This window comes from Callithrix jacchus, chromosome 7 (assembly GCF_049354715.1).
Source record: "Callithrix jacchus isolate 240 chromosome 7, calJac240_pri, whole genome shotgun sequence".
Taxonomy (NCBI): Eukaryota; Metazoa; Chordata; class Mammalia; order Primates; family Cebidae; genus Callithrix; species Callithrix jacchus.
Window position 1 is genome coordinate 89,243,212 of NC_133508.1, and position 22,577 is coordinate 89,265,788.

Sequence of the window (22,577 nt, forward strand, 5' to 3'; positions counted from 1 at the left end):
CATAGAAAAAAAAAACCTGCATTTTCTTCACTACTGTATTCTCAGAGCCTAAAACAATGCCTACTACATAGTGGGCATTGCATGAATAAATGAACAATCAAGCACAAATTTGTTGTTAAGTATAATTAAAATACATATTTGCCTCTAGAGAAAAAGACTACATGTCCAGAGAGAAATATTAAGTCCCAAGTCCCACCTTAAAACCAAAGAATGAAACTGAAAAGCATTTAAGTATCATTTGAGTTCACAGATACCTATGAAAAATTGAGATATTAGATATCTTTGACTCCTCATCCTAGTATTCCATGGGAAATCTCCTCTTAGTTGATTGGATTTTTTTAAAAAAAGACTTTTAGTTTCCATTACTAATTCAATCAGATCATACTTCTAGAAATAAACATCTACTATAAACTTAGATATGATCTAATCCGTTTACCCTCCCCCTCCCCAACTGCAATCATTTTACAGATGAGGAGGAAGGTCAAGAAGATAGTACCAGTGAGGCACTGTGGCTCACACCTTTAATCCCAGCACTTTGGAAGGCTGAGGTGGGTGGATCACTTGAGGCCAGGAGTTGGAGATCAGCTTGGACAACATGGTGAAAACCCGTCTCTACTAAAAACACAAAAAATTAGATGGGGGTTGTGGCGCACGCCTGTAATCCCAGTTACTTGGGAGGCTGAGGCAGAAGAACCACTTAAACCTGGGAAGCGGAGGTTGCAGTGAGCTGAGATTGTGCCACTGCCTGGGTGACAGAGACCCTGTCTCCAAAAAAAAAAAAAAAAAGAGAGAAGGTGATAACAAGGGCATAGATCACAGATAATAGATAATACTGTTCCCAAGGGTACAGATATATTGAACTATTTGGTATACACTGTGGGGAGTTATTTTTCTTTTTAAAAGAACACCAACTTTGGTGACTCCTAGATGCCAAACTGGAAAGCAGGTAAAGCAAGCTTCTTGCACACATCACTTCAAGGCCGGGCCAATATGGCCAGCGGCTATGTGCTAAAGGGCAAGGAGGTAGAGCTCTAACTAAAAAAGATAAAAGCCTGGAAAGCTACATTAAACGCCCTCTTCTTCCATCTAAGGTCATGTGATAAAGCTATTCTAGGAAACAAAACAAAAATTTAGGTCAGTAGTCATTGAGCAGATCACAGGATTGTCAACTCAAAGAGATACTTTAGCATTATTTTCCTGTTAACTATAGTAACCAGGAGTTTTGAATCATAATATGGTAAACAGAGAAGTGGGGTTAATAATGGAAAAAACACTGGCTTGCAGTCAGTCCTGGCTCTGCTACTTATTAACTCTGTGATCTTAGGAAAATCAATTAACTTCTCCTTATCTGAAAAACTGAAGCTAGAGCTCTGATTATCCCACAAAATGATAATGAGTAATAAATGGCATGTGCATGAAAATGTCTTTAAAACAAGGTCCAAGAGCAGTGGCTCAGGCCTATAATACCAGCACTTTGGGAGGCTGAGGCAGGCAGATCACTTGGGATCAGGAGTTCAGAACCAGCCGGGCCAACATGGTGAAACTGCATCTCTACTAAAAATATAAAAATTAGCCAGGTGTGGTGGTGGGCCCCTGGGAAGGTAAGGCAGGATAATCACTTGAACCTGGGAGGCAGAGGTTGCAGTGAGCCAAGATGCCACCACTGCACTCCAGTATGGGCAACAGAGTGAGACCCTATCTCAAAAAAACAAGACTGGCACAGAGGCTCACGCCTGTAATCTCACCACTTTGGAAGGTGCGCAGATCACAAGGTCAGGAGTTCAAGACCAGCCTGGCCAATATGGTGAAACCCTGTCTCACTAAAAATACAAAAATTAGCTGGGCATGGTGGTGCAGCCTGTAATCCCAGGTACTTGGGAGGCTGAGGCAGGAGAATTGCTCAAACCCAGAGGTGGAGGTTGTAGCGGGCCAAAATCGTGCCACTGCACTCCAGCCTGGGTGACAGAGTGAGACTCTGTCTCAAAAAAAAAAAAAGAAAAACAAAAATGTAATAAAAGTTTTAAAAATAATTTGCCACCCCTCTAGATTTAGCATTAACTAATTGTTTACTGAGTTTAAATAGTCTACTCTCTGGAAGGATACCTCCACGAATTATACAGATAAGTGATTTTCAAGTGTTTATACAAAGGGATACTGCTTTGCAATTCATCTTGAAATCACTTGGCTTTCTTCCCAGCTCTTCCTATTAAATCCCTGTGGACAGAACATTTATACTAGGTCAAAAGTGCCATTTAAGCTACTAAAAGAAACTGTCTGATCTAACATTTCTTACGTATCCAACCTCTTTTCCCCTCAGAGGACCTGTACAGGTGTTCAATTTTTTTCATCTCTCACATCTCAGTTAACATCACCTTATACAATTTTCTACCAAACACACACTGAACAAATATTGTATTGCTCAGTATTTTTTTGTGAGACAAAACTCTGTGAGACAGAGTTTTGCTCTTGATGCCCAGGCTGGAGCGCAGTGGCACGATCTCAACTCACCTCTCCTAGGTTCATGCGATTATCTTGCCTTAGCCTCCCGAGTAGTTGGGATTACAGGCATGCGCCACCATGCCCAGTTAATTTTTGTATTTTTAGTAAAACCGGGGTCTTACCATGTTAGCCAAGCTGGTCTTGAACTCCTGACCTCAGATGACGCATCTGCCTTGGCCTCCCAAAGTGCTGAGATTACAGGCGTGAGCCACCGCACCTGGCCAGTACTGTTCAGTGCGATATTGATATGTACTTACTAAATCTAAGTAGTATGATACTTACTATGTACTATGCTAAGTGCTTATGAATGAAACAGAAAAAAAACAGCACTGTCCCTGCCCTCAAAGAGCTCATGATCTGGAGAAACAGCCAGCCTCATCAACAAATAATACCACACAAAACAACTGCTATAACCAGGGCAGATAAAACGTACATGAGAAGCGTACAGAAATGTGTAACCCAAGGCTGCCCAAAGGCAACCAAAGCCTTCACAAAGGAGATAGGGCATAAAGGGACACTTGAAGGTTTGATAATTAAGAAATATGGCCAGGCATGGTAGCTCATGCCTGTAGTCCCAGCACTTTGGGAGGCGAGGGTGGGTGGATCATCTGAGGTCATGAGTTCAAGACCAGACTGACCAACATGGGGCAACCCTGTCTCTACTAAAAATACAAAATTAGCTAGGCATGGTAGCACATGCCTGTAATCCGAGCTACTCAGGAGGCTGAGGCAGAATTGCTTGAACCCAGGAGGTGGAAGTTGCAGAAGCCAAGATCATACCATTGCACTCCAGCCTGGAAAACAAGAGCGAAACTCAAAATAATAATAATTAAGAAGTACAGCAGGACCCAGTGGTTCACGACTGTAATTCCAGCACTTTCGGAGGCTGAGGTGGGCGGATCACTTGAGGTCAGGAGAGAGACCAGCCTGGCAAACATGGTGAAACCCCAGCATTCCAGGCAAAAGAAACATTGTAAGCAAAACTGAGAAGCACAGAAAACAGCACAATGTTCCTTCAGTATTACTGAGCATAAAATGTAAAGACTTTTTCTCATAAAATGAGATAAGGCTAAAGCAATAAAAAAAAGATCAGATCATAAGGCCTTAGTATACTATGCAAAACACTTTCAAGCTAGGTGCAGTGGTTCACATCTATAATCCCAGTACTCTGGGAGGCCAAAGCAGGGAGACCACTTGAGGTCAGGAGTTCGAGACCAGCCTGGCCAACATGGCAAAACCCTGTCTCCGCTAAAAAATATAAAATTAGCCAGGTGTGGTGGCTCATGTCTGAAATCCCAGCACTTTGGGAGGCTGAGGCAGGCAGGTCACCTGAGTTCAGGAGTTTGAGACCAGCCTGGCCAACATGGTGAAACACCATCTCTATTGAAAATACAAAAATCAGCTGGGCATGATGGCAGGCACCTGTAATCCCAGCTACTCGTGAGGCTGAGGCTGGAAATCACTTGAACCTGAGAGGCAGAGGTTGCAGTGAGTGGAGATCAAGCCACTACATTCCAGCCTGGGTGACAGAACAAGACTCCATCTCAAAAAAAAAATACAAAAATTATCTAGGCATGGTGGTGCATGCCTGTGATACCAGCTACTCAGGAGGCTGAGACATAAGAATTGCTTGAACCCAGGAGGCAGAAGTTGTCGTGAGCTGAAATCGTGCCATTGCACCTCAGCCTGGACGACAGAGTGAAACTCCATCTCAAAAAAATAAATAAATAAAACACTTTCATTCAACAACTATTTGCTGAGTCCCTACTATGTGCTAGACATCACCAAGAACACAGGATACAGATCTCTGTGGATTCACTGCTGTCTATGTGAATAGCTGTTAGCTAAATTGTGAAGTATCATCTGTGTGGAACAGCAGCCCTATAAGACCACTGTAAACTAGAAAGGCTGAAACTGCAGGCTCCACAAGGATCTTAAAGAGTTAAATTCACATGCAGACCAAGTACATGCTGTACACAATAATATCTTGATATTTTTATTGCATAATAGATACTACCTTTACCAAAGTATCATTTTTAAATATTACTGAATTCCTACCAGGCCTACTTTTAATTTTTTTCCCCCATAATTAATGTATTCTGAAAATATCTTACTGTTCTATCTCTCACGGTTTTCAGTGTTAAAAAGGTATCTTCACAGGGTCTACTGTCTCAGACAATAGGGAAGAATTTAAAAATTCTGAGTAGGGAGGCCAAGGCAGGCAGATCACTTACAGTCAGGAGTTCAAGACCACCCTGGCCAACATGGTGAAACCCCATCTCTACTAAAAATACAAAAGTTAGCCAGGCATGGTGGTGGGTGCCTGTAGTCCCAGCTATTCAGGAGGCTGAGGTAGGATAATCACTTGAACCCGGGAGGCAGAAGTTGCAGTGAGCCAAGAAGATCATGCCACTTTACTCCAGCCTGGGTGACAGAGCAAGACTCTATCTCAAAACAAAAAAAATTCTGAGTAGGAAGAGTGGCACGCCTCCAGTCTTTTCTCATTACACCCTTGCCTAGTTACTATAGGAAAATTTATTTTTCTTTCATTTATGAGCCTGAAAAATCTTAATCGTGATTAGTGTGAGAACAGTACTTGTAGCATACAGTTTGTCAAAGAAATACTTAAGTGCTGAAGGCATATTCTTCTTCAAAGTGCTTTATAAAAGTGATTTGGGCTGGGCGCAGTGTCTCATGCCTGTAATCCCAGCACTTCGGGAGGCCGAGGCAGGCAGATCACCTGAGGTCAGGAGTTCGAGACCAGCCTTACCAACATGGAGCAACCATGCCTCTACTAAAAATACAAAATTAGCTGGGCATGGTGGCGCATGCCTGTAATTCTAGCTAATCCGGAGGCTGAGGCAGGAGAATTGCTTGTACCTCGGAGGCAGAGGCTGCAGTAAGCTGAGATCGCGCCACTGTTCTCCAGCCTGGGCAACAAGAGCAAAATTCTGTCTCAAAAAAAAAAAAAAAAAACTATCTCAGTAACTTAAATTTTACATAGAGAAATTCTGTGCAAGATCCTCTGAAAATGACCAGAATGACTGTCCTAAAGAGAACTAGTTGAGTCTTGTTTGTAAATTTTAGTGAAATAAGAAATAATTCTGTCTTTGTATACAATTGCTTCCATGCACAAGCTTTATCATATAAGGAAAATAACCTCCTATGTTGAATTACTAGTTATTTATTTTTTATTTTTTTGAAATGGAGTTTCACTCTTTTTGCCCAGGCTAGAGTGCAATGACATGATCTTGGCTCACTGCAACCTCTGCCTCCTGGGTTCAAGCCATTCTCCTGCCTCAGCCTCCCAACTAGCTTGGATTAAGGCACCTGCCACCATGCGCAGCTAATTTTTGTATTTTTAGTAGAGATGGGGTTTCACCATGTTGGTCAGGCTGGTCTTGAACACCTGACCTCAGATGATCCACCCAACTTGGCCTCACAAAGTGCTAGGATTACAGGTGTGAGCCACTGCACCTGACTTTATTTTTTTTTTTTTGAGACTGAGTCTCACTCTGTCACCTGGCTGAAGTGCAGTCACACGATCACTGCAACCTTTGCCTCCCAAGTTCATGTGATTCTCTTGCTTCAGTTTCCAGAGTATCTGAGACTATAGGAGCAGGCCACCACACCCAACTAATTTTTGTATTTATAGTAGAGACAGGGTTGCTCTACTAACCACGTTTCACCATGTTGTCCAGGATAGTCTTGATCTCTTAACCTTGTTATCTGCCCTCTTGGGTCTCCCAAAGTTCTGGGATTACAGGCTTGAGCCACTGCACCCAGCCAAATTATTATAGAATTTTAGTCAGCTAATAAATTATATGCCTAATAGTAGGGGGAGATACAGAATGCCGCTAGTGTTAATGTTTAATCTCTGTATACAACATATAATTTTTTTTGAGACAGAGTCTTACTCTGTCACCAGGCTGGAGTGCAGTGGCACGATCTCAGCTCACTGCAACCTCCGCCTCCAGATTCAAGTGATTTTCCTGCCTCAGCTTCCCGCATAGCTGGGATTACAGGTGTGTGCTACCACGCCAAGCTAATCTTTGTATTTTTAGTAGAGATGGGGTTTCACCATTTTGGCCAAGATGGTCTGGATCTCTTGACCTTGTGATCCGCCCACCTCCACCTCCCAAAATGCTAGGATTACAGATGTGAGCCAATCAGCCCAGCCACAATGTATAATTTTTTTAAGCAAGAAGGAAATTTAGTAAGATTTCCTTCCTATTGTAAGACATTTCTCTACTTGTGCTTCTGAATGACTGATTCATATTGGAATGAGACTGCTCAGACATATTATGGTTCAAAAGCCTAAGCTTGGAAGATATTTCAATTTATTTACTGATTCCCCTACACACATACTTTTTCTAGTTTCAAGAACATATTTACTGATATTAATAATAACTTCTATATTTTCAGTACAAAATGTCACTGTCACAAGAAAAAAAATAGGCTGGGCACAATGGCTCAGGTCTGTAATCCCAGGCTTTGGCAGGCAGAAGTGGGCAGATCATGTGAGCCCAGGAGTTCAAGAGCAGCCTAGGCAACATGGTGAAACCCCATCTCTACAAAAATATAAAAATTAGCCTGGTGTGGTACCATGCTCCTGTAGTCTCAGCTGCTTGAGTTGGATGAGGCGGGAGGATGGCTTGAGCCTGGGAGGTTGAGACTGCAGCAAGCCATGGTTGCACCATTCACTCCAGCCTGGGTGACAGAGTAAGATCCTGTCTCAAAAATAAATAAATAAATAAATAAATAAAAGCTATTAGTATTGCTGCTTAACACTTCTATCTAAAATAGTTGCCCTTTCACACACACAGTATCATTTTTTATCTTACCCTGGTTTACTTTTTCTTAGTATGATATAACATTATATAACTATGGTCATTATACATTTATAGATTTATTTATTGTCTATCCCCTCCCTGTACCCCATGTCTTTTTTTAACCTCTGTAATCACAATGCCTAGAACATCACCTGGTCCTTAGCAGCTGGTCAAAAATCATCTCTTTATCAATGATTTTTACATTCTGGACATGGAGACTCTAATCAAATAATTACATCAAGAAATATAAAATTACAGTTGTTATACATTCTATGAAAAAGTGCTACATAATAAAGAGTGGAATGACCTAGGTGTTTTGGATAGGGTTTCCCTGAATTCCTTGAATTGAGAACTCCAGGACATGTTAGAGTTAGGCAGACAAAAGAGAGTATCATCACAGGTTATTTGCACATGCTGTTCCTTCTATCTGGACTATTCTTTTTTTTTTCTTTTTGATAAGGAGTCTCACTCTGTTGCCCCCAGTTGGAGTGCAGTAGCGTACTTTCGGCTCACGGCAGCCTCCACCTCCCAGGTTCAAGTAATTCGCCTGCCTCAGCCTCCTGAGTAGCTGGGATTACAGGTGCCCACCACCATGCCCAGTTAATTTTTGCATTTTTAGTAGCAACGGACTTTCACCATGTTGGTCAGTCTGGTCTCAAACTCCTGACCTCAGGTAATTAGCCTCCCAAAGTGCTGGGATTACAGGCATGAGCCACTGCACCTGACCTATCTGGACTATTCTTTACATAACTCCTACAATTTAATCCCTCAGTTCTCTACTGGAAAGTAAGAACCTCTGCAAAGCCACTCGTAACTATTCCATTCTATTATTCCACAACTTTTCTTTCTTTCTTTTTTTTTGAGACAGATTTTCGCTCTTGTTACCCAGGCTGGAGTGCAATGGCGCGATCTCGGCTCACCGCAACCTCCACCTCCTGGGTTCAGGCAATTCTCCTGCCTCAGCCTCCTGAGTAGCTGGGATTACAGGCACGCGCCACCATGCCCAGCTAATATTTTGTATTTTTAGTAGAGACGGGGTTTCACCATGTTGACCAGGATGGTCTTGATCTCTTGACCTCGTGATCCACCCGCCTCAGCCTCCCAAAGTGCTGAGATTACAGGCTTGAGCCACCGCGCCCGGCCTATTTTTTTTTTAATGCGGTCTCGCTCTGTTGCCCAGGCTGGAGTGCAGTGGCATGATCAAAACTCAATGCAGCCTTGAACTGCTGGGCTCAAGTGAGCCAACCTTAGGCTCTAGAGTAGATGGTACTACAGGCATGCACCACCATGCCCAGCTATCAACTTGTCCTTTTTCAGCACACTCAAGATGTATTAAAACTCTTAACATTTAAAATTACTCTATACAGGCCAGATGCGGTGGCTCGTGCCTGTAATCCCAGCACTTTGGGAGGCCAAAGCAGGCAGATCACTGGATACCAGGAGTTTGAGACGAGCCTGACCACCATAGGGAAATATCTTCTCTACACAAAAATAAAAAATCAGCTTCACATAATAGAGCACACTTGCAATTCCCAGCTTTACTTAGGAGACTGAACAGGGAGAATCGCTTGAGCCTAGGGGTTTGAGGCTGCAGTGAGCCATAATCACGCCCCTGCACTCTAGTCTGGGCAGCAGAGCAAGACCCTATCTCAAAAATAAATAAATAATAAAATAAAATAAAATAGCTCTATATACAAAAGATGAAAAATGCCAGGGGTCACATCTGTTTTACTATCTGTGATTTCCCCAATGTCAACACAGTCAACAGCACTTCAAAAACATTGTTAGATTAATTGAAAGTAAGGACTATGTTTTAGACCAGTGGTTTTCAAACTGTGGTTTACAGACCAGCATCAAGAGTGTTACATGGGTTTTTGACAGAAATGCCAACTGTCATGGTGGCTCACATCTATAATTCCAGCACTCTGGGAGGCTGAGGTGGGAGGATCACTGGATCCCAGAAGTTCGAGACCAGCCTAGGCAACATGGCGAAACCCGTCTCTACAAAAAATACAAAAATTAGCCCGGTGTGATGGTGGGCACCTGTGGTCCCAGCTACTTGGGATGCTACTTGGGAGGCTGAGGTGAAAGGATCGCTTGAGCCTGGGAAGTCAAGGCTGCAGTAAGCTGTGATCATGCCACTGAACTCCAGTTTAGGGACACAGCAAGATCCTGCTCAAAAGAAAAAAGAACTACAAACTCTCATGTCCTGCCCTCAGCTCACTGTATTTTTAGTAGAGACGGGGTTTTGTCACATTGGCTATGCTGGGCTGGTCTTGAACGCTGAACCTCAGGTGATCCACCTACCTTGGCCTCCGAAAGTACTGGGATTACAGGCATGAGCCACCATACCTGGCCAAGAATTCATCTTAAATGTCTCAACCATTCAAACACAACCTAATTAACATTTAACAAAACATGCAAAGCTTTATAATAATCACTCATTCAACTATATTTATGATCTACTAAAAATATTGCATGAGGAAAAGTAGCCTCTATCAATACTTCCTAGCTCATACTAAGCTAATATTTTGCCTTCTCCTCACCTCTCCCGTACATACACTGTTACTCTGTGTGTACATGTTTGAACAAGCAAGGAAAAATCAAGTTAATTAGACACAAAGTCTAAAACATAATCACGTCTAATATATCTGCTGTGGTCTGAATTCTTGTGTCTCCCTAAATTCCTATGTTGGAATCCTAATCCCCAAGGTAACGATATGAGGAGGTGAGGCCTTTGGGAGGTGATTAGATCACAAGTGTAGAGCCCACAGGAATGGGATTAACACGCTCATAAAAGAGGCTCAGAGGCCATGCATGTTGGCTCACGCTTATAATCCCAGCACTTTGGGAGGCTGAAGAGGGCAGATACCTGAGGTTAGGAGTTCAAAACCAGCCTGGCCAACATGGTGAAACCCCATCTCTACTACAACCACAAAAAAATTAGCCAGGCGTGGTGGCATACACCTGTAATTCCAGCTACTCAGGGGGCTGAGGCAGGAGAATTGCTGGAACCTGGGAGGCGGAGGTTGCAGTGAGCCGAGATCATGCTACTACACTCCAACCTGGGTGAAAGAAAGAGACTCCATCTCCAAAAAAATAAAAATAAAAAAGTGGCTCCAGGTCTGGCCCCTGCCACCACGTGTGAAAACAGTGAAAAGATGAATCAGGAAGAGCCCTCACGAGACATAGAATCTGGGGAACTGGGCCGGGCGGGGTGGCTCACGCCAGTAATCCCAGCACTTTGGGAGGCCGAGGCGGGTGGATCACGAGGTCAACAGATCGAGACCATCCTGGTCAACATGGTAAAACCCTGTGTCTACTAAAAATACAAAAAATTAGCTGGGCATGGTGGCGCGTGCCTGTAATCCCAGCTACTCAGGAGGCTGAGGCAGGAGAATTGCCTGAACTCAGGAGGCGGAGGTTGCGGTGAGCCAAGATCGCGCCATTACACTCCAGCCTGGGTAACAAGAGCAAAACTCCATATCAAAAAAAAAAAAAAAATCTGGGGAATTGATCTTGGACTTTGAAGCCTGAGAAATAATTTCTGTTGTTGACAACCTACCTAGTTTACGGTATTTTGTTACAATAGATTGAATGGGCTAAAACAATATCTTCCTAGTCTCATTTCCTACTACACATCTTCATTCTTGCATCCTTCCATGCTATATAAGGGTAATACTACTCCCTATAATGCATCCTAATTCCTTCCTACTTTCTTTCTTTTAAAAAAAAAATATCCCTGTGAGAGCATCCTTTCTACTTGCTACTCATTCACAATGAAGCATTCTTCCCCTTCCCAAAATGGTTTATACAAATCCTATTCAAATCCTATTCATCTTTCAGTCCCAGGTATTTAGGATCCCAGGACACTTTGGGATCCTAAATACCTAAAAGGGGAGTTCGTAACTCCTCCCTTTCATAAATTCATTCTCAGTGGAAGGACCCACACTTTCAAAAATCTAGCAATGTGATGTCTTAGGTAGGATGGCTTTTTATTCTGGAGAGTACATCATCATACCTCACCTAATATCATTTTTGCACCAAAATTAAGATTCTCTGCCCAGGCATGATGGTTCATGCCTGTAATTGCAGCACTTTTAGAGGTCAAGGTAGGAGGATGGCTTAAGTCCAGGAGGTCAAGACCAGACTGGGAAACACAGCGAGACTCCATCTCTACATAAAATTTTACAAATTAGCAGGGCACAGTAGCCCGTGCCTGTGGTACCAGCCACTTGTGAGGCTGAGGTGGGAAGATCACTTGAGCCCAGGAGTTCAAGGTTGCAGAGAGCCATGATTATGCCACTGCACTCCAGCCTGGGCCACAGAGCAAGACCGTCTCCAAACAACAATTCCCATACTCACTCTTTCTGTGTGGTCCACTAGTTACCTCAAAATTTCAGTTTAAGTTTATACTAGTCAGGTGGGAAATGAGAATATAAAGTGATTCATTTAAGCACCTAGCTGGCCTAAGCACTTGGAATAAGTAAGGCACGGTTACTACCTAGAACTTACATTCCACAGGGAGAACAGGTTAATATACAATGACAGTGAAGGAGACAGGAAAATTACAGCCTAAAAATGCAGAAGCAAGTTAGGGAAAATTCACAGATTAAATAATTTTATAGTAAATCACTTTTCTAAAAAACAGATGGAGGGGAAAAAAAAACAAACTAGGAAAACATGATTATCAGGACTTAGTTTTGACTAGAATGTCTCATTCCTCCCAGAGACCAAAGTTTAGCTTGTTGCATATGATGAAGCAATGTTTTCAATTAATGTACAGCAAACCACTTATAAGCCAACTCAACGAAAAAAAAACAACTGAAGCCTCAACCTGTTTTCAAACATAAAGAAGAAAATTTGCAAATATAAGGTTCTCCCAACTAAAGGCAGAGAGGGCAAAACAAATGAACTCTTTAGAAGGTTTAAAGAGACTACCACAACCTGCCAAGCTGATTGTCAGTCCTCAAATGCCCTTGGTCTCTGCCTCCAAATGAACATAAATCATTTGTTTTAGCTAATAACAGTCAAGCTTGTAAATAAGTATTTAAAAATTTCCCCAACCGTACCTCCACATTAAAAGATGCTCAAAAAAAAAATTCGAAACAATTTTAAGCTATTTCCGTCAAAAGACTAGCTCTCTCCTAAGGTCACAGTATGCATGCTGGCCCTCACTTCGTGGCTCTAACACACCACCACTCCGGTTTTGCAATGACACCAGGTAATAGGATTCCAAGATCTCTTCAATGCCTCCAAAAACGGAAAGGAAGAAGCGAGCCTACAAATTCCTATCTGTCCGGCCTGCAGCTCCCGGGAAGCAACAGTTCTCAAATTGTTCCTGCTTAGACCCCTGAAGCCCGTAGAAGGAAATAGGGACAGCTGTGAAAGCGAGCCGAGCGAGGACATCCGATAAGGGAAGAGGAAACGTGGATGGGAGAGGACGAAGGGGAGAAGGAACACGGAAGGAGGGGGCAGTGGAGATAAAATGGTGAAGAGGGGTAAGAAGAGCAAAAAAGAGCAGCCAAAAATAGCGAGGAAAGGAGGGAAAGTAAAAATCCCATAAGAGGAAAAAAAGGCAAAATGATAGAGGAGAAAGGAAGGAAGGGTTAGGGTTAAAGGACGAGGAGTGGGCGACAAAGGGAATGCGAAAAAGGCTGTCACTGGGGATGATAAAAAGGATGTCATTGGGGAGAAGGGAGATTCAGGGGGTGTCACCTAAAAGGGGCTCACCCCAGCAGGTGGATGAGGGAGCACCGGGAAGGAGGAGCTGGACACCGAGAGGGAGGTTACGAGGGAGAGAGGTAAAGACAGAGAGGCCGAGAGGATACCAGAGACAGGGAGGGCATTCCTGCAGGGGCTAGCGCGGCAGGCGGGGGCTAGGGTGGCAGGCGGCTGCGGCTAGGGCAGGCCTCGCTCCCTCACCATGGTTGCGCCGGCCTGGTCCTCGGGCGTGCAGCCTCCGTCCTGGATGCGGCGGCGGGCCGGACCGGAGCCCGCCCCCAGGCTGAGCCGGCGCGGAGGCTCCAGGAGGCTCCGGCGAGCGGCGGCTCCGGGCTTGGCCCAGGCCTCGGCCTCTTTCCCTCAAAAGGTAGAAGTGCAGCAACCAAAGCCGCAGCCGCAGCCGCAGCCCGAACCGGAGTGCAGACTCCGCCCCCGCGAGGACCCGCCCAGGCGCGGGAGCCCGAGCTTGGCCCCGCCTCCACTCTCAATACGCAGACTCAGCCGAGGGGTCCGCCCCCCCAGCCCGACCTCGAGCTTCTCCCCTTCTCCGGCTCTTAAAGGAGCCACACACCCCCAAATCCTAGCTTCCCTTCAAAATATGAAGAGCTTTAAATATTACATCATGACAAGAGATTACAGCACCTCTCGCTTCCGTCACCTATAGACCCCTCTGTCACTCACCATCATTCTTTAAGATTTGGGCTTCTAGTACACTGTTATTCATTACTACTATTGTCATAATTCTCGGTGATTTCAACATTCGCTTAATTCTTCCAATCTTCTGGCCTCTCAGAGTCTTCTGTAGGAATCATTCTTGGCTCAGCCCCTCACTCTCATGCTCAAACGAATAACTCCTTTACAATCTCAATTTTAATCCTCTAACTCCCATCACAACCTTCTTCCTTTCTAGTTCACTCTCTCTGATAATACTCCAACTCCAAAAACTTCAACCCCAAGACCCCAAATCCATTGATCCAGCTACCTTTCGCTATTCTTCCCCATACTGTCCTCATGTACTCACTATGTTTCTGAAACAGCTTAGATTCTATTGTCCATCATGAAATGGAATCTAATAACATCTAAGCTGTTTCAGGAAGAACATGAGTACATGAGGTACATGAAGTCGATTTCTTCAGTATTACCTTCATTTATCCAGTCTTTCTCTGCTTTCTTTGTACTGATGAAAGTCCAGCAGTGGAGTGGGTGAAGAAAAAGCCAAAAGTGGTTGACTGACTCCCGGTAAATTTGAGATCATTATTCTCAAGGGGCCATCATTCGTGGCTACACTACCACATTTCTCCAGTTTCACACACTCTCCCACCTTGCTACATAACTATTTCAAGTCTCCTGTCTCTTAAAACCTCCAACACTTCCTTCCTCATCCTCATTTAGCTGATGATTTTGCTTCCAATTCACGGGAAAATGAAGCAAACCAAAAAGAACATCTACCAGTTCTCAGCACTCACCATGACTTTCAACTAATCTGTATCTCTGCTTTGACACTCTTTCTGCCTTCCTTTCCTTACCTACAAGTGAATTATTCATCTTTTAGCTAACGTCAAACCCTCCTTAGTTCTCAAGAATCTGTGCTAAAAGACCCAGGTTTTATCACCGATCACAAACCTAAATTTCTGTAAATCACGATCAAAATTAATTGCTAGAAAAAAATTAAAATTTAAAAACAAGCATCCAAAATGAAAGCCGAGGTTTTTTAAAACTGGCTTAACCATTTTAAAGTGTACAGTTCAGTGGTACTGAATACATTCACATTGTTGTGCAACCATCCCCATCAAGAAGCTCCAGAACTTTTTCTTTTTCACTTTTTTATTTATTTATTTGCCCTGTCACCCATCAGAAGTACAGTGGCACAATCACGGCTCACTCAGCCTCAAACTCCTGGGCTCAAGCGATCCTCCCACCTCAGCCTCTGTAGCAGCTAGGACTATAGGCACATACCACCATGCCTGGCTACTTTTTTTTTTTTAATGTAGAGACAGGGTCTCACTGTGCTGCCCAGGCTTGTCTCAAACTCCTAGGTTCAAGTAATCCTTCTGCCATAGACTTAAAGTGCTGGGATTATAAACGTGAGCCAATGTGCCTGGCCTCCAGAACTTTTTTATCTTCCAAAGCTGAAAGCTTGTACTCAAACTCCCCATTCCTAACTTGCCACAATCCCTGGCCATCACTGTTCTGCTTTCTATCTCTATGAATTTGATTACTCTAGGCAGAATTTATATTATTAAATCCAACACACACACACTTTTTCTGTCAAATTGTTATAAAAGTTTCAAAATACTAATTCTTAATTACTGTCACAAACTGGTCACTACTAGACAGTCACTACTCTACTCATCACACTTTGAGAAGCTCAAGAACTATGTCTTATACCATGTCACTATCTCAAAGACACTTATCCAGCAATTCTTCCTCTCTCCTACATCACTATTTTTCTATTACTTCTCATTGCTACAGCAACATGTATTTATTTCTTCCATTTCAAAACAATCAAACAAAAAACCCTCTCTTGGCTGGGCGAGGTGGCTCACGCCTGTAATTCTAGCACTTTGGGAGGCCAAGAAAGGCAGCTCACAAGGTCAAGAGATCGAGACCATCCCAGCCAACATGGTGAAACCATGTCTCTACTAAAAACATAAAAATTAGCAGGACATAGTGGTATACACCTGTAGTACCAGCTACTCGGGAGGCTGAGGCAGGAGAATCACTTGAACCCAGGAGGTAGAGGTTGCAGTGAGTCAAGATCATGCCTCTGCACTCCAGCCTGGTGACAGAATGAGACTCCATCTCAAACAAACAAACCAAAAAAACCCTCTCTTGACTGGACTTGATCTCCCTGTCCGCAAACCACTGCCCTATTTCTCCATTCTCTTTTCTGCAAAATGCCTCACAAAGGTGGCTTGTACATGGTCTCACTCTGTTGCTCAGGCTGGAGTACAGTGGTGCCATCTCTGCTCACTTCAGCCTCCCAAGTAGCTGGGGCTACAGTCGTGTGCCAGCACGTCTAACTAATTTTTGTATTTTTTGTAGAGATGGGGTTCATCATGTTGCCCAGGCTGTTCTCGAACTCCTGAGCTCAGGCAATCCACCTGCCTCCACCTCCCAAAATGCTAAGGTAACAGGCATGAACCACCTCACCTGGCCTTGACTTCCTTTTTTTCATTTTCAGTGAGATTCTCTCCAGTTAAGCTTTTACCTTCTCCACTCCACTGAAGTGCTCTTGTCAAGGTCACTAGAGATGTCCATTTGCTGACACCAGTCAATTCAGAATCCTCGTGTTACCTGACCTACCACATCACTAGACACAACTCATTACTTCCCCCTCCTTCGCTACCATGACATTCCACTCCCATGGGTCTTCTATCTCACTGGCTACTCCTGGTTCTCCTCATTTCTCTGACCTCTAAATACTGTAGTGCCCCACGGCTCAATATTTAGACTTTTTATCTTTTCCATGTACACTCCTTGATAATCTTATTCCATCACATTACTTAAATATTATCTATGCTGTGATAGCCTCAAAATTATATCTCCATGCTGAATTCATACTTACATATCTAACTGCCAGCTAAACATCTCCCCTCATATGTAGAATAAACTATGATTTTTCTTAGTAGTTACTCAATAGACTTCCCCTCAAGTACTGTGGATAAGCCAATAAATACCAAAGAAAATACGACCACCAATATTAGCTTAGACCAATCACCATTTACTCTCTGTCAGATCTGTGAGTTACTTTCCCTGAGGACTTGCTGGTAGTGGAGGAAAATCACCATAAAAAATTAGAGTTCTGGCCGGGCGCAGTGGCTCACGCATGTAATCCTAGCACTTTGGGAGGCTGAGGCAGGTGGATCACGAGGCCAAGAGATCAAGACCATCCTGGCCAACATGGTGAAACCCCATCTCTGCTAAAAAATAAAAAAATTAGCTGGGCTTGGTGTCATGTGCCTGTAGTCCCAGCTACTCTGGAGGCTGAGGCAGGAGAATTGCTTGAACCCAGGAGGCGGAGGTTGCAGTGAGCTGAGATTGGCGACAGAGCAAGACTCTGTCTCAAAAAAAAAAATTAGAGTTCTAGGCTGGGTGAGGTGGCTTACGCCTAAAATTTCAGCACTTTGGGAGGTGGAGGCAGGCCAATCACAAGGTCAGGAGATCAATACCAACTTGGCCAACATGGTAAAACCCCGTCTCTACTAAAAATACACACAAAAAATTAGCCAGGCATAGTGGCACATGCCTGTAGTTCCAGTTACTTGGGAGGCTGAAGCAGGAGAATTGCTCCTGACAGGTGGAGGTTACAGTGTGCTATTACAGTCCAACCTGTGCCCTGGAATTTGAGACCAGCTTTGGCAACATAGCAACACCTTGTATCCATTCCAAAAAAATTTTTTTTGGTTAAGTATCATCTTTAAAAGAACTACCCCTGGTGGGTTGGCTGACTATATAGAGCCAGGCAGTAGTAGACACAGGGATTTTTTTCAGGGCTGATAGTAACAACCCAGATACTAACTATCAATCCCTCACAAAGTCACAGCAGTTTGTTGTTATTGTTTTTGAGACAGGGTCTCTGTTGCCCAGGCTGAAGTGCAGTGGTGCCATCACAGCTCACTGTGATCCTCCCACCTTAGCCTCCCTAGTAGCTGGGACTATAGGCACGTGCCACCACACCCAGCTATTTTTTTTTTTTTTTAATTTTTTGTAGAGAAGAGGTCGTGATTTGTTGCCCAGGCTGGTCTGGAACTCTTGGGCTCAAGCAATCCTCTTGTCTTGGCCTCACAAAGTGCCAGAATTATAGGCTTGAGCCCAGATGTTCCAGACCAGCCTGGGCAACACGGCAAAAATCCATCTCTATAAAAATTAGCTGGGTGTAGTGGCTTGCACTGTAGTCCCAGCTACTTGGGAGGCTGGAACACGAGGACTGCTTCAGCCAGGGAGCCAAGATCGTGCCCCTGCACTCCAGCCTAGGTGATGGAGTGAGACCCTGTCTCAAAAAACAAACAACAACAACAAAACAACAGCAAAGACTAAGGAGCACTGTACCAGGAGTTGGGATTGAATTCTAGTCCCTGGCTCTGACACCAGAGCCACTAGAGTTATGATTTGATGACCTTTAGGCTATTTGGAACCCTGAGATGCTGAGGCCTTGGGCAAACTTTTCCTCTCCCTGTGGAGAAAGGGGCTAGGTTTGATCATCTGTAAAATGGCCTGGTGGGTAAGTGGTCAGGAGGGATGAACTTCAAGCTCTCTACCAGTTCTAACATTCTGGCTCTGTATTTAATCTCTGTCATCCAGGATGGAGTATAGTGGCATGAACTCAGCTCACTGCAACCTCCAATTCCTGGGTTCAAGCGATCTTTCCACCTCAGCTTCCTAAGAAGCCAGGACTACAGGCATGTGTCACCACCCTCCGCTAATTTTTATCTTTTTGGTAGAGACAGGGTTTCACCATGTTGGCCAGGCTGGTCTCGAACTCCTGGACTCAAAGGATCTGCCTGTCTCAGCCTGCCAAAGTGCTGGGATTACAGGAATGAACCACTGCACCAGGCCCCCGAGTCTAGATTTCTTTAGGCACCTATGCCTCCAGGGTAGACAGGAAGTATCTAATATTTAACATGGGCCGTAAGAATTCTGAGAAATTAAGAGTATACATGGAAAGTCCTCTTCACATGATGGCTTTAAAACCTCATAGGGGAGCTGGTGAGAACTCCTGACTATGGAATTGTAAATTATTATTATTATTATTTCATTTAGAGATGGAATCTTGCTCTGTCGCCCAGGCTGGAGTGTAATGGTGCGATCTCAGCCCACTGTAATCTCCACCTCCTGGGTTCAAGTAATTCTCCTTCCTCAGCCTCCCAAGTAGCTGGGATTACAGGCATGCAGCACCACGCCTGACTGCTTTTTTGTATTTTTAGTAGAGACAGACTTTCACCGTGTTGGCCAGGCTGGTCTTGAACTCCTGACTTCAAGTGATCTGCCCACCTCAGCCTCCTAAAGTACTGAGATTACAGGTGTGGGCCACCATGCCTGGATAATTTCTTTATTTTTAGTGGAGATGGGGTTTTGCCATGTTGGCCAGGCTGGTCTTCAACTCCTGGCCTCATGGGATCCACCCGCCTCAGCTTCCCAAGGTGCTGGAATTAGAGGTGTGAGCCACCACACCAGCCTAGAATCAGAAATTATATCTCCAGAGAAGAAAAAAGTAAATTAAAATGCAATTAAGTATCTTCTCTACCTGTCTTGATTATAAGGAACAGTGAAATGAAAGTTTTCTACAAAGAGAAAAACTCCTTGGACATCTATACCTGTATAGATATATCTATATACATGTATATATATGTACAGTGATGTAAACCAGGCCCCCCCTTTTTTTGAGACAGAATCTTGCTCTGTTGGCTAGGCTGGAGTGTAGTAGCGTGATCTTGGCTCACTGCAACCTCTTTCTCCCGGGTTCAAGCAATTCTCCTGCCTCAGCCTCCCGAGTAGCTGGGATTACAGGCACCTGCCACCATGCCTGACTAATTTTTGTATTTTTAGTAGAGATGAGGTTTCACCATGTTGGCCAGGCTGGTCTCAATCTCCTGACCTCATGATATGCCTGCCTCGGCATTCTAAAGTGCCAGGATTACAGGTGTAAGCCACCACGTCCAACCAAACCAGACCTTCTTATGTGACTAATTAGGCTGATGCTAAGGTCTTCAGCAAGATTACATTTTACCATGCTCTGTCTTTTCTATAAATTACAAATTTTTCCTGTATTTTTCTTACTTTCCTTTTTTTTTTTTTTTTTTTGAGATAGGTTCTCACTCTGTCTCCCAGGCTGGAGTGCATGGCATGATGACAGTCCTCACTGCAGCCTCCGCCTTCTGGACCTAAATGATCCTCGAACCTCAGCCTCCCAAGTAGCTGGGAGTACAGGCGTGTGCCAACACGGCCAGCTAATTTTTTAACTTTTTGTACAGACAGGGTCTCCCTATGTTGCTCAGACTGGTCTTGAACTCCTGGGCTCAAGTGGTTCTCCTGCCTTGGTCTCCCAAAGTGCTGGGATTACAGGCATGAGCCACCGTGCCCAGAGGTTTACTGACTTTTAATGTAAATAAGTAAGGTTAACTTCTACAGCTTGTAAACCATGTTCCAGAAAATTACATATTATGGTTTCAGAAAATAAATATGTGCAAAACATATTTATCGTGAGAAAGAACATTAGCTTGAGAAATGTGCCTTCTATTATTCATTTAAGCTATGAATGACCTCTCTAGTGTTAGCTTTTTTTTTTTGAGACAGAGTTTCGCTCTTGTTACCCAGACTGGAGTGCAATGGTGCGATCTCAGCTCACCGCAACCTCCGCCTTCTGGGTTCAGGCAATTCTCCTGCCTCAGCCTCCCGAGTAGCTGGGATTACAGGTGTGCGCCACCATGCCCACCTAATTTTTTGTATTTTAGTAGAGACAGGGTTTCACCGTGTTGACCAGGATGGTCTTGATCTCTTGACCTTGTGATCCACCCACCTCGGCCTCCCAAAGTGCTGGGATTACAGGCGTGAGCCACCCTTATTTTGAAGACAGTTGCAAGAGTGTGTAATAGTTAAGACTTTTTTTGTTTGTTTTTCTTTCTTTTTTTAATTTTCTTCTTATAGTTAAGGCATTTTAAAAAGGAGTAATATAAGGTAATATTTTACTTCTTAATATTAATCCATTTTATTTCATCTCATCAACTATGGGTACTGGATTACCTTTCTTATTGTCAGTATTTGTTATGCCTTTACTATGGGCAGACAGCTTCACATACATGTAATTCTCTTACTGGAGGGTTGATATAGAGTTCAGTACATGTTAGGAGCATAGACTCCAGAGCAAGCCATTCTGCCTGGGTTTCACTCCCAACTCCACACTTACTAACTATATGATCTTAGAGAAGTTAGTGACATATTTGTGTGTATGTTTCTTTACCTATAAAATTGGTGTGATAATCGTACTTACCTCATAGCAACTAGCAGATTAACTGAGTTACTATATATGTATACTATTACATATATAAGGCTCTTGGCAAGGTCAGGCACAGTGGCTTAGTCACATAATCCCAGTACTTTGGGAGGCCAAGTCAGGCAGATCACTTGAGGTCAGGAGTTCAAGACCAGCCTGGCCAACATGGCCAAACCCCGTCTACACTAAAAACACAAAAATTATCCAGGCATTGTGGTCCCAGCTACCCGGGAGGCTGAGGCAGGAGAATTGCTTGAGCCCTCAAGGCAGAGGTTACAGTGAGCTGAGATCGTGCCACTGCACTCCAGCCTGGGCGACAGAGCAAGACTGTCTCAAAAAAGGAAAAAAGAAAGAAAAAAAATAGGACTTGGCAAAGTATAACTGTTACATAGGATTGGCTGTTATTATAAAATTTTCCTGCAAATCCTGCAAGCTAGACATTATTATCCCCATTTTACAGATGAGGAAACTGAAACTTAGAGAAGCGACTTGTCCCCCATTATAAAATTAAATCGACTCCCAGGACTAATAACTGATCCAGATCTCATAATTTGTGTGCACATTTTCCTGGGGCCTTGTATCCAGGGGACTCTTCTATAGAGGGTGCTGTGTCCATCTTCTACAAATTATGCATCTACCAGGAACAATGCATGTGTGCTCTGGAATGCTGATAAAATTATACTTTCCTAGTCATTCTCACCTGTCAACTTCTATTCACTGTCCTAGCCTTTTCCTAGGAGGTCAGATGCCTGTAAATAATTTATTCTCCAACAAAAACTAATTGAGGCTTTGCAAAAACCCTTCCTAAACTAGGTATTCCATGGGGGGTAAATTCCCTAACTGATGATAACTCTTTTTTTTTTTTTTTTTTTTTGAGACGGAGTTTCGCTCTCGTTACCCAGGCTGGAGTGCAATGGCACGATCTCGGCTCACCGCAACCTCCGCCTCCTGGGTTCAGGCAATTCTCCTGCCTCAGCCTCCTGAGTAGCTGGGATTACAGGCATGTGCCACCATGCCCAGCTAATTTTTTGTATTTTTTTAGTAGAGACGGGGTTTCACCATGTTGACCAGAATGGTCTCGATCTCTTGACCTCATGATCCACCCGCCTCAGCCTCCCAAAGTGCTGGGATTACAGGCTTCAGCCACCGCGCCTGGCCAATGATAACTCTTTTACTGCACATTCTTTTCACTGGATCATGTGCTCAATAAATACCTCTCCTTTGTGTCATGCAAGTGCTGGACACTGAGGACACAGAAATAGATAACAGCCAGGCCCGTGCGTGGTGGCTCATGCGTGTAATCCCAGCACTTTGGGAGGCCAAGTCTGAGTCCAGCAGATCACCTGAGGTTGAGATTTGAGACCAACCTGACCAACATGGAGAAACCCTCCCTCTACTAAAAATACAAAAATTTGCCAGACATGGTGGTGCGCAGCTGTAATCCCAACTACTTGGGAGGCTGAGCGGGGAGAATCACCTGAACTGGGAAGGCAGAGGTTGCAGTGAGCCGAGATTGCACCATTGCACAG

At 43.9% G+C, this 22,577-nt stretch overlaps 1 protein-coding gene across 7 annotated transcripts in view; it reads right to left on the reverse strand.

Annotated features, from left to right (window-relative positions):
• The window catches only part of ZYG11B (zyg-11 family member B, cell cycle regulator), a 125,715-nt gene that overhangs the window by 95,131 nt on the left and 8,007 nt on the right, over positions 1–22,577 (reverse strand). For 4 of the 7 annotated variants that reach the window (XR_013520065.1, XM_009001217.5, XM_078331772.1 and 1 more), the window contains exon 1: positions 13,257–13,476. The exons of 2 other annotated variants lie outside the window; for them this stretch is intronic. Coding sequence is in view for 1 of the 5 variants with exons in the window: in XM_009001217.5 (XP_008999465.1) it covers positions 13,257–13,259 (3 nt within the window). In the remaining 4 variants the exon portion in view is untranslated. Of the gene's footprint in view, positions 1–13,064; positions 13,477–22,577 lie in introns of those variants that run through there. One more of the 7 variants, XM_078331769.1, reaches the window with a different exon arrangement.